The 12,674-nt window shown below is 49.1% G+C and overlaps 1 protein-coding gene across 12 annotated transcripts in view; it reads left to right on the top strand.

Annotated features, from left to right (window-relative positions):
* The window catches only part of LOC110523899 (dynamin-like GTPase OPA1, mitochondrial), an 87,450-nt gene that overhangs the window by 33,447 nt on the left and 41,329 nt on the right, over positions 1–12,674 (top strand). For 10 of the 12 annotated variants that reach the window (XR_016482711.1, XM_090182915.1, XM_090182891.1 and 7 more), the window contains 6 exons: positions 5,752–5,816; positions 5,936–6,012; positions 6,903–7,068; positions 8,668–8,820; positions 11,730–11,838; positions 12,166–12,386. Coding sequence is in view for 9 of the 12 variants with exons in the window: in XM_090182915.1 (XP_090039041.1) it covers positions 5,752–5,816; positions 5,936–6,012; positions 6,903–7,068; positions 8,668–8,820; positions 11,730–11,838; positions 12,166–12,386 (791 nt within the window). In the remaining 3 variants the exon portion in view is untranslated. Of the gene's footprint in view, positions 1–5,751; positions 5,817–5,935; positions 6,013–6,902; positions 7,069–8,667; positions 8,821–11,729; positions 11,839–12,165; positions 12,387–12,674 lie in introns of those variants that run through there. The other 2 variants (XR_016482708.1, XR_016482709.1) reach the window with 1 other exon arrangement.

Genomic DNA, 12,674 nt, shown 5'->3' on the forward strand with positions numbered 1-12,674 from the left:
AGGGGTTCTAACATGGCCTGGTCAGCAGCAGTAAAGGGCTCTAACATGGCCCGGTCAGCAGCAGTAAGGGGTTCTAACATGTCCTCGTCAGCAGTAAGGGGTTCTAACATGGCCCGGTCAGCAGCAGTAAGGGGCTCTAACATGGCCTGGTCAGCAGCAGTAAGGGGCTCTAACATGGCCTCGTCAGCAGCAGTAAGGGGCTCTAACATGGCCTTGTCAGCAGCAGTAGGGGCTCTAACATGGCCCGGTCAGCAGCAGTAAGGGGTTCTAACATGGCCCGGTCAGCAGCAGTAAGGGGTTCTAACATGGCCTCGTCAGCAGCAGTAAGGGGTTCTAACATGGCCCGGTCAGCAGCAGTAAGGGGTTCTAACATGGCCCGGTCAGCAGCAGTAAGGGGTTCTAACATGGCCCGGTCAGCAGCAGTAAGGGGTTCTAACATGGCCCGGTCAGCAGCAGTAAGGGGCTCTAACATGGCCCGGTCAGCAGCAGTAAGGGGCTCTAACATGGCCCGGTCAGCAGCAGTAAGGGGCTCTAACATGGCCTCGTCAGCAGCAGTAAGGGGTTCTAACATGGCCCGGTCAGCAGCAGTAAAGGGCTCTAACATGGCCCGGTCAGCAGCAGTAAGGGGTTCTAACATGGCCTCGTCAGCAGTAGGGGTTTTAACATGGCCCGGTCAGCAGCAGTAAGGGGTTCTAACATGGCCCGGTCAGCAGCAGTAAGGGGTTCTAACATGGCCTCGTCAGCAGTAGGGGTTTTAACATGGCCCGGTCAGCAGCAGTAAGGGGTTCTAACATGGCCCGGTCAGCAGCAGTAAGGGGTTCTAACATGGCCTCGTCAGCAGTAGGGGTTTTAACATGGCCCGGTCAGCAGCAGTAAGGGGCTCTAACATGGCCCGGTCAGCAGCAGTAAGGGGTTCTAACATGGCCCGGTCAGCAGCAGTAAGGGGCTCTAACATGGCCCGGTCAGCAGCAGTAAGGGGCTCTAACATGGCCCGGTCAGCAGCAGTAAGGGGCTCTAACATGGCCTCGTCAGCAGCAGTAAGGGGTTCTAACATGGCCCGGTCAGCAGCAGTAAAGGGCTCTAACATGGCCCGGTCAGCAGCAGTAAGGGGTTCTAACATGGCCTCGTCAGCAGTAGGGGTTTTAACATGGCCCGGTCAGCAGCAGTAAGGGGTTCTAACATGGCCCGGTCAGCAGCAGTAAGGGGTTCTAACATGGCCTCGTCAGCAGTAGGGGTTTTAACATGGCCCGGTCAGCAGCAGTAAGGGGTTCTAACATGGCCCGGTCAGCAGCAGTAAGGGGTTCTAACATGGCCTCGTCAGCAGTAGGGGTTTTAACATGGCCCGGTCAGCAGCAGTAAGGGGCTCTAACATGGCCCGGTCAGCAGCAGTAAGGGGTTCTAACATGGCCCGGTCAGCAGCAGTAAGGGGTTCTAACATGTCCTCGTCAGCAGTAGGGGTTTTAACATGGCCTGGTCAGCAGGAGTAAGGGGCTCTAACATGGCCTCGTCAGCAGCAGTAAGGGGTTCTAACATGGCCCGGTCAGCAGCAGTAAGGGGTTCTAACATGGCCCGGTCAGCAGCAGTAAGGGGTTCTAACATGGCCTCGTCAGCAGCAGTAAGGGGTTCTAACATGGCCTCGTCAGCAGCAGTAAGGGGTTCTAACATGGCCTCGTCAGCAGCAGTAAGGGGTTCTAACATGGCCCAGTCAGCAGCAGTAAGGGGCTCTAACATGGCCTCGTCAGCAGCAGTAAGGGGCTCTAACATGGCCCAGTCAGCAGCAGTAAGGGGCTCTAACATGGCCTCGTCAGCAGTAGGGGCTCTAACATGGCCCAGTCAGCAGCAGTAAGGGGCTCTAACATGGCCTGGTCAGCAGCAGTAAGGGGTTTTAACATGGCCCAGTCAGCAGCAGTAAGGGGCTCTAACATGGCCTCGTCAGCAGTAGGGGTTTTAACATGGCCCAGTCAGCAGCAGTAAGGGGCTCTAACATGGCCTCGTCAGCAGCAGTAAGGGGCTCTAACATGGCCTCGTCAGCAGCAGTAAGGGGCTCTAACATGGCCCAGTCAGCAGCAGTAAGGGGCTCTAACATGGCCCGGTCAGCAGCAGTAAGGGGTTCTAACATGGCCCGGTCAGCAGCAGTAAGGGGTTCTAACATGGCCTCGTCAGCAGTAGGGGTTTTAACATGGCCCGGTCAGCAGGAGTAAGGGGCTCTAACATGGCCTCGTCAGTAGCAGTAAGGGGCTCTAACATGGCCCGGTCAGCAGCAGTAAGAGGTTCTAACATGGCCCGGTCAGCAGCAGTAAGGGGCTCTAACATGGCCCGGTCAGCAGCAGTAAGGGGCTCTAACATGGCCCAGTCAGCAGCAGTAAGGGGCTCTAACATGGCCCAGTCAGCAGCAGTAAGGGGTTCTAACATGGCCCGGTCAGCAGCAGTAAGGGGCTCTAACATGGCCCAGTCAGCAGCAGTAAGGGGCTCTAACATGGCCCAGTCAGCAGCAGTAAGGGGCTCTAACATGGCCCAGTCAGCAGCAGTAAGGGGCTCTAACATGGCCTCGTCAGCAGCAGTAAGGGGTTCTAACATGGCCCGGTCAGCAGCAGTAAGGGGTTCTAACATGTCCTGGTCAGCAGCAGTAAGGGGTTCTAACATGGCCTGGTCAGCAGTAAGGGGTTCTAACATGGCCCGGTCAGCAGTAAGGGGTTCTAACATGGCCCGGTCAGCAGTAAGGGGTTCTAACATGGCCTCGTCAGCAGTAAGGGGTTCTAACATGGCCCGGTCAGCAGCAGTAAGGGGTTTTAACATGGCCTCGTCAGCAGCAGTAAGGGGCTCTAACATGGCCTCGTCAGCAGCAGTAAGGGGTTCTAACATGGCCTCGTCAGCAGCAGTAAGGGGTTCTAACATGGCCCGGTCAGCAGCAGTAAGGGGTTCTAACATGGCCCGGTCAGCAGCAGTAAGGGGTTCTAACATGTCCCGGTCAGCAGCAGTAAGGGGTTCTAACATGGCCTCGTCAGCAGCAGTAAGGGGTTCTAACATGGCCCGGTCAGCAGCAGTAAGGGGCTCTAACATGGCCCGGTCAGCAGCAGTAAGGGGTTTTAACATGGCCCGGTCAGCAGCAGTAAGGGGCTCTAACATGGCCCGGTCAGCAGCAGTAAGGGGTTTTAACATGGCCCGGTCAGCAGCAGTAAGGGGTTCTAACATGGCCTCGTCAGCAGCAGTAAGGGGCTCTAACATGGCCTCGTCAGCAGTAGGGGTTTTAACATGGCCTCGTCAGCAGTAAGGGGCTCTAACATGGCCTCGTCAGCAGCAGTAAGGGGCTCTAACATGGCCTCGTCAGCAGCAGTAAGGGGTTCTAACATGGCCTCGTCAGCAGCAGTAAGGGGTTTTAACATGGCCTGGTCAGCAGTAGGGGCTCTAACATGGCCTGGTCAGCAGCAGTAAGGGGTTCTAACATGGCCCGGTCAGCAGCAGTAAGGGGCTCTAACATGGCCCGGTCAGCAGCAGTAAGGGGCTCTAACATGGCCTCGTCAGCAGCAGTAAGGGGTTCTAACATGGCCTCGTCAGCAGCAGTAAGGGGCTCTAACATGGCCTGGTCAGCAGCAGTAAGGGGTTCTAACATGGCCCGGTCAGCAGCAGTAAGGGGCTCTAACATGGCCCGGTCAGCAGCAGTAAGGGGCTCTAACATGGCCCGGTCAGCAGCAGTAGGGGCTCTAACATGGCCTCGTCAGCAGCAGTAAGGGGTTCTAACATGGCCTTGTCAGCAGCAGTAAGGGGCTCTAACATGGCCTCGTCAGCAGCAGTAGGGGCTCTAACATGGCCTGGTCAGCAGCAGTAAGGGGTTCTAACATGGCCCGGTCAGCAGCAGTAAGGGGCTCTAACATGGCCCGGTCAGCAGCAGTAAGGGGCTCTAACATGGCCCGGTCAGCAGCAGTAGGGGCTCTAACATGGCCTCGTCAGCAGCAGTAAGGGGTTCTAACATGGCCTTGTCAGCAGCAGTAAGGGGCTCTAACATGGCCTCGTCAGCAGCAGTAAGGGGCTCTAACATGGCCCTGTCAGCAGTAAGGGGCTCTAACGTAGATAAGTATCATCTGCATACATATGAATGTTACAGCTTTTTGCAGAAAGACCAATAGTATTTATATAAATAGTAAAGAGGACATATCCTGCAGGATACCTTTTATTAATACCGAGGTGACTTGGCACCATCAGAAAGCACACATTTGTGTTCTGTCTAGTTCCCAAACCACTTTCAGACACCCTTTAAATGAGTAGAGGATGTTGGACAGGATAAAAGAAGCAGAGTGATTCCTGTGATCTAAGCCATTTATAAGACAAGCGTAGCTGCTGAAACGGTGCTATGTTCAGGTCTAGAACCAGACTGGTGAAGAATATCAGCTGAGGTTGAAAGTTTTTAGCTGCTATACACTGGATTCGTGCTCCCAAGTGACGCTGCGGTCTAAGGCACTGCATCTCAGTGCTAGAGGCGTCACTACAGACCCTGGTTCGATCCTGGGCTGTATCACAACCGGCCGTGATCGGGAGTCACATAGATCAGCGCACAATTGGCCCAGCGCCGTCCGGGTTAGGGGATGGTTTGGCCGGGGTAGGCCGTCATTGTAAAATAAGAATTTGTTCTTAACTGACTTGCCTAGTTAAATAAAAGTGAAAGTTTAAAGAAATATTGACATACTGTAGCTTACTCTAATATATCTTCTGCTGTACATATCATTCTTAGTATATTGAGTGGAAATTCACCTAGTATATACATGTGTAGATAGCGTTGTGATTGCTGCTAGTGCTATTTAGGTTCATTGGATTTGTTCAAAATTTCTTGTTATTTAAAAAAATGATTTGTGTACTTGTTTGACATTGTACTACATTTTTAGGAGCTAGTAACATAAGCATTTCACTGCACCCGCTATAATATCTGCTAAACTGTGTACGCGATCAATAAACTTTGAGAGGGGAGGTGTGTAGGGAGAGGTGAGAGATGATGGGAAATGTGTGGGAGAGGGGAGGTGTGTAGGGAGAGGTGAGGGATGATGGGAAATGTATGGGAGAGGGGAGGTGTGTAGGGAGAGGTGAGGGATGATGGGAAATGTGTGGGAGAGGGGAGGTGTGTAGGGAGAGGTGAGGGATGATGGGAAATGTGTGGGAGAGGGGAGGTGTGTTGGGAGAGGTGAGGGATGATTGGGAGAGGTGAGGGATGATGGGAAATGTGGGGGAGAGGGGAATGTGTAGGGATGATGGGAGAGGGGGGTGTAGGCTTGGATTTAGTTTCTGATTAAGAGTGTGTTCTCTAGCGAGGGATCTCAGCCATCCCTACTGCCCTGGCGTGCCAAAATAGGTTTTATTTTTCCTTTTGAACTCTCATCATCATAGCAGGTAGTAGTGAAGCTGTCCCTATACAAACTGCATGTTATCTACTGGTTAATTCATAACACCAAACAGATGAGACATTCGGACAATGAGACCGTATAACCAGCTAGCTCACCCATGCTACTATCAGGGGCTGCTTGACTCTCAACCCTGGCTTGGATCTTTAGCAATGGAGACAAAATACATAGTATTGATCCTCTCTCACGTTGTATATACCTTATATCCGTTATAATGTCTCTAATTTATACATCTAATTTAATACCTGGTTTGTTTGTTAAATAGAGTACAGATGAATTTAGACCTGTAAACAGACTCACTATGAGAGAACCCCCCCCCAAAGGTCTGGTCCACTGACTGCCTGTCCTCTCCTTTCTTTCTCAGCGTCCCGCTTCAACCTGGAGACAGAGTGGAAGAACAACTACCCCCGTCTGAGAGAGCTGGACAGGGTATGTCAAGTCAACAATATTTTCCTTGACTCGTCTACTGATTCTGAGATTTTTGGAGCGGCCATATTGGAGTGCCAGATTCCGCCTAATAATCACTTTTGTTTGTCTTTTCCTCCCAGAATGAACTCTTCGAAAAAGCCAAGAACGAAATCTTGGACGAAGTCATTAGCTTGAGTCAAGTGACACCGAAACACTGGTTAGTGTTTGACCTGATGTTTCCCCTTTAAAGGAAGTTTGGTCACCTGCAGCTTATGTACACCATTATTATTGATTATTATGTATCAATTTAAAAAAACAAAACATGTTATAATTTTTACATAGCCAACATCAACGGAGTGTTGAATGCTTCATATTCAAAGGCCGTTAAACTAATTCTGAAATGCCTGTCTGCCAGCTATGTTGTAGAAGCTATGAATGGGTGTGGGTGGGTTTATGATAAATGAGTCTTTACAGAAGCCCATGGGGATTGAGCTGGGGTTTGTCACAGAGCCCTGTTCAGATAAAGAGCCTTGCTTAAGTTAACAAGCTGCTGGGCTTTCATGGCTATGCGGCCTAAATGGCCCCCTATATAAGGATTAGGTCACCATTTGGGATGCAACCATTGGGAATCTACAGTAAAGTGCAGTCTGAATAGTGAGCGTTTATTTCATTTACTAAAAGGGTAATTTTCATTCCCTTCATAAAACCTGACATGACAGATCTGGCAAAGTCAAAGGACACATCACTACCGCTTTCTGCCCTATTGCTTTCAGCTATTATGCCTGTTCAGATCAGCTGCAAATCTGGAGAGGACATAACCAAAGGAAGCAAATTGAGACTTTTTACAAATATTTTTTTGTCTTTGTGAGTTTATATTTATTTATTGAGATGGAACAGTGAAGACAGGTGAGGTTCTAGATTGCGAGTCAGAAGTGCACTGGGTTGGATTCAAGCCCATGCTGACTCTGGTGTAGGCTGTGTGCACCGGTGTTTGCGGCACTAACCGCTGAACCACACAGGTCACTACTTAACGTACACTCACACAGCGTCGTCTTCAAAACTGCTGTCCAACCAAGAAGCACTTGTTTTCCTATCTTAACCCTGTAGGGAGGCCATCCTAGAGAAGAAGCTGTGGGAGCGTGTGTCCATCCACGTCATCGAGAACATCTACCTGCCTGCAGCCCAGACCATGAACTCTGGTACCTTCAACACCACCGTGGACATCAAGCTCAAACAGTGGACGGACAAGCAGCTGCCTCACAAAGCATTAGAGGTAGAGTTCTGCTGCTGCCTCACAAAGAATTAGAGGTAGAGTTCTGCTGCTGCCTCACAACGTATTAGAGGTAGAGTTCTGCTGCTGCCTCACAAAGAATTAGAGGTAGAGTTCTGCTGCTGCTGCCTCACAACGTATTAGAGGTAGAGTTCTGCTGCTGCCTCACAAAGTATTAGAGGTAGAGTTCTGCTGCTGCCTCACAAAGAATTAGAGGTAGAGTTCTGCTGCTGCTGCCTCACAACGTATTAGAGGTATAGTTCTGCTGCTGCCTCACAAAGCATTAGAGGTAGAGTTCTGCTGCTGCCTCACAACGTATTAGAGGTAGAGTTCTGCTGCTGCTGCCTCACAAAGCATTAGAGGTAGAGTTCTGCTGCTGCTGCCTCACAAAGCATTAGAGGTAGAGTTCTGCTGCTGCTGCCTCACAACGTATTAGAGGTAGAGTTCTGCTGATGTCTCACAAAGCATTAGAGGTAGAGTTCTGCTGCTGCTGCCTCACAAAGCATTAGAGGTAGAGTTCTGCTGCTGCTGCCTCACAACGTATTAGAGGTAGAGTTCTGCTGCTGCCTCACAACGTATTAGAGGTAGAGTTCTGCTGCTGCCTCACAAAGCATTAGAGGTAGAGTTCTGCTGCTGCCTCACAACGTATTAGAGGTAGAGTTCTGCTGCTGCCTCACAACGTATTAGAGGTAGAGTTCTGCTGCTGCCTCACAACGTATTAGAGGTAGAGTTCTGCTGCTGCTGCCTCACAAAGCATTAGAGGTAGAGTTCTGCTGCTGCTGCCTCACAACGTATTAGAGGTAGAGTTCTGCTGCTGCTGCCTCACAACGTATTAGAGGTAGAGTTCTGCTGCTGCCTCACAAAGCATTAGAGGTAGAGTTCTGCTGCTGCTGCCTCACAAAGCATTAGAGGTAGAGTTCTGCTGCTGCTGCCTCACAACGTATTAGAGGTAGAGTTCTGCTGCTGCTGCCTCACAACGTATTAGAGGTAGAGTTCTGCTGCTGCCTCACAAAGCATTAGAGGTAGAGTTCTGCTGCTGCTGCCTCACAAAGCATTAGAGGTAGAGTTCTGCTGCTGCTGCCTCACAAAGCATTAGAGGTAGAGTTCTGCTGCTGCTGCCTCACAAAGCATTAGAGGTAGAGTTCTGCTGCTGCCTCACAAAGAATTAGAGGTAGAGTTCTGCTGCTGCTGCCTCACAAAGCATTAGAGGTAGAGTTCTGCTGCTGCTGCCTCACAAAGCATTAGAGGTAGAGTTCTGCTGCTGCCTCACAACGTATTAGAGGTAGAGTTCTGCTGCTGCTGCCTCACAAAGCATTAGAGGTAGAGTTCTGCTGCTGCCTCACAAAGCATTAGAGGTAGAGTTCTGCTGCTGCCTCAATAGCTCTTTAAACCTCTTCTTGCTAACGGTGGAGATGCATGTCATAAGGAGATGTTGGTGTCAGGTCTAAGTCGAGAGATAATTTAGATCATTGAAGATTGGATTTACTGTGCCAGTCAAATATATGTGTTCTGGTTGGTCTGACAGGAGTGGTGTATGGGTGTTGTAGTGCTGTCTGTAGCAGGCCATGGTGTCGTGTTGATACCTGGCTCTCTGTCCTCCAGGTTGCCTGGGAGACGCTGCAGGAGGAGTTTGCCCGCTTCATGGCGGAGTACAAAGGGAAGGACCAGGACGACATTTTTGACAAGCTGAAGGAGGCGGTGAAGGACGAGAGTATCAAGAGGCACAAGTGGAACGAGACAGCCATGGACAGCCTGGTACACTTACTTACACACACACACCAGGGTTTCTTCTGGATCAAAAAGAGCTTAGGTGGTGGGCGTGGCAATGGGTGGAGTGAATTTTCGAGAATATTTTAGAGGCTACCATCTGTGTAGAGAAATAGTACAATTTAAGACCATTTCCTGCAATTCTACACGTTTCTCAATGGAGCTGACATACATTTTGGCAGTTTTATGCATTTTGCCCCGCCAATGTGGTGTTGCTCAAACATAATAACAATCAGTCATGCTAAATTCATTGTTTTTCACATTTTTGATTCTCCCTGAATGTCTAGCTTGTTAGTTCTGAAAGATTATATTATAACAAAAATATATGCCAGATTGTCAGTAGTTTAAGTTAACACTGAAAGCGTTTTTCCATCCCAAAATGTATCAATACAAAAATGATGGATGGATGTACACTACATGACCAAAAGTATATGGACACCTACTTGTCAAACATCTCATTCCAAATTCATGGGCATTAATATGGAGTTGGTCCCCTCCCTTTGCTGCTATAACAGCCTCTACTCTTCTGGGAAGGCTTTCCACTAGATGTGGTAACATTGCTGCGGGGACCTGCTTCCATTCAGCCACGAGCATTAGTGAGGTCGGGCGCTGATGTTGAGCGATTAGGCCTGGCTTGCAGTCAGCATTCCACTTCATCCCAAAGGCTTTCATTGTGGTTGTGGTCAAGGCTCTGTGCAGGCCAGTCAAGTTCTTCACCACTGATCTCGACAACACATTTTGGTATGAACCTCACTTTGTGCACAGCGGCATTGTCATGCTGAAACAGGAAAGGACCTTCCTCAAACTGTTGCCACAAAGTTGGAAGCACAAAATCGTCTAGAAGTTAATTGTATGCTGTAGAATTAAGATTTCCCTTCACTGGAACTAAAGGGCCTTGCCAGAACCATAGAAAATGGGCCCAGACCATTATTAATCCTCCACCAAACTTTACATTTGGCACTATGCATTGGTGCAGGAAGCATTCTCTTGGCATCCGCCAAAACCAGATTCGTCCGCCGAACTGCCAGATGGCGAAGCGTGATTCATCACTCCAGAGAACATCTTTCCATTGCTGCAGAGTTCAAATGGGCGAACTTCCCACCACTCCAGCCGACGCTTGGCATTGCACATGGTGTTCTTAGTCTTGTGTGTGGCTGCTCGGCCATGGAAACCCATTTTATGAATACCCGACGAACAGTTATTGTGCTGATTTTGCTACCAGAGGCAGTTTGGAACTCGGTCGTGAGTGTTGCTACCAAGGACAGAACATTTTTACGCACTTCAGCACTTTGAGGTCCCGTTCTGTTAGCTTACGGCTGAGCCGTTGTTTCTCCTTGACGTTTCCACTTCTCAATAACAGCACTTACAGTTGACTGGGGAAGATCTAGCAGGGCAGAATGTTGACCAACTGACTAGTTGGAAAGGTGGCATTCTATGACGTTGTCACATTGGATGTCACTGAGCTCTTCAGTAAGGCCATTCTACTGCCAATGTTTGTCTATGGAGAATGCATGGCTGTGTGCTTGATTATATACACCTGTCAGAAATGGGTTTGGCTGAAATAGCCAAATCAACTAATTTGAAGGGGTGTCCACGTATATGTGTATACAGTGCATTCGGGAAGTATTGGTTTTTCCACTGACATGCACTGTCAACTGTGGGACCTTATAAAGACAGGTGTGTGCCTTTCCAAGTAATGTTCAATCAATTGAATTTACCACAGGTAGACTGCAATCAAGTTGTAGGAACATCTCAAGAATGATCAATTTAAACAGGTTTCATCAGACCAGAGGACAGATTTACACAAGTCTAATGTCCCTTGCTCGTGTTTCTTAGCCCAAGCAAGTCTCTTCTTCTTATTGGTGTCCTTTAGTAGTGGTTTCTTTGCAGCAATTCAACCATGAAGGTCTGATTTACAGTCTCCTCTGAACAGTTGATGTTGAGATGTGTCTGTTACTTGAACACTGTGAAGCATTTATTTGGGCTGCAATCTGAGGCTGGTAACTCTAATGAACTTATCCTCTGCAGCAGAGGTAACTCTGGGTCTTCCTTTCCTGTGGCGGTCCTCATGAGAGCCAGTTTCATCATAGCGCTTTGTGCCTTCTGCAACTGCACTTGAAGATACTTTCAAAGTTCTTGAAATGTTCCTTATTGACTGACCTTCATGTCTTAAAGTAATGATGGACTGTCGTTTCTCTTTGCTTATTTGAGCTGAGCTGTTCTTGCTATAATATGGACTTGGTCTTTTACCAAATAGGGCTATCTTCTGTATATCTTCCCCTACCTTGTCACAACACAACTGATTGATTGGCTCAAATGCATTAAGAAGGAAAGAAATTACACAAATGAACTTTTAACAAGGTACACTAGTTAATTGAAATGCATTCCAGGTGACTACCTACTAAAGCTGGTTGAGAGAATGCCAAGAGTATGCAAAGCTGTCATCAAGGCAAAAGGTGGCTACTTTTAAGAATCTCAAATAGAAAATATATTTTGATTTTGTTTAACACTTTCCATGTGTTATTTCATAGTTTTGATGTCTTCACTATTATTCTACAATATAGAAAATAGCAAAAAATAAAGACCCTTGAATGAGTAGGTGTGTCCCAACTTTTGACTGATACTGTATATATTTTCTTTCACACTGTTGGGCGACCGGAAAACCCCAAGATTTAAAAAATCCCTGCACACACACACACACACACACACACACACACACACGTGCCCGTGTACACACATTCATGCGCCTGTACAGACATGCGTACGTTTACAAACAGGCACACACACACTTTGTCATATTCAACCACATATACAGCAGGCAAACATTAGTATGCATTTTTTTCCTGTCTTGCCATGCCTTGTGGGTAATGTAGTTTCTCCTCTCTGTGTGTTGTCAGAGGGTGATCCAGCACAATACTCTGGAGGACCGCTCCATCACAGACAAGCCCCAGTGGGACGCAGCCATCCAGTTCATGGAGGAGACCCTGCAGGCACGCCTCAAAGACAGTGGGTTATACACCCCCACCATGACTTCTCCCCTGTTCTGTCACATGCTTTATTTACTTCACCTACTTTCTGGGTTATGGTCGGATATGTCAGACATTCAAATATTTCTCCCCCTCCTATCTCTGCTCTGTCTCTCTTACTACCACTATCTCTGCTCTGTCTCTCTTACTACCACTATCTCTGTCTTTCTTGCCATCTTCTCTTCTCACTCCCCTTCATCACTCTCTCTCTCTCTCTCTCTCTCTCTCTCTCTCTCTCTCTCTCTCTCTCTCTCTCTCTCTCTCTCTCTCTCTCTCGCTCTCTCTCGCTCTCTCTCTTTCTCTCTAGCTGACTCAGTGATAAATGACATGGCAGGTCCTTACTGGAAACAACGCTGGATGAGCTGGACGAGCCGCTCGCCCGAACAGCACATCTGCAACGAAACCAAAAAGGAGCTGGAGCGCCTGCTAAAACTCCATGAGGACCACACAGCATACCTGGCCAACGACGAGGTCACAACCGTCCGCAAGAACCTGGAGGGTCGAGGGGTGGAGGTGGACCCTGTCCTGGTAAGAACCTGGAGGGCTGAGGGGTGGAGGTAGACCCTGTCCTGGTGAGAACCTGGAGGGTTGTGGGGTGGAGGTGGACCCTGTCCTGGTGAGAACCTGGAGGGCTGAGGGGTGGAGGTAGACCCTGTCCTGGTGAGAACCTGGAGGGTCGTGGGGTGGAGGTGGACCCTGTCCTGGTGAGAACCTGGAGGGTGGAGGTGGACCCTGTCCTGGTGAGAACCTGGAGGAGTGGAGGTGACTCTGTCCTGGTGAGAACCTGTGGGTCGTGGGGTGGAGGTGGACCCTGTC

This window comes from Oncorhynchus mykiss, chromosome 1 (genome assembly GCF_057628025.1).
Source record: "Oncorhynchus mykiss isolate SJ-2025 chromosome 1, ASM5762802v1, whole genome shotgun sequence".
NCBI classification, from domain to species: domain Eukaryota; kingdom Metazoa; phylum Chordata; class Actinopteri; order Salmoniformes; family Salmonidae; genus Oncorhynchus; species Oncorhynchus mykiss.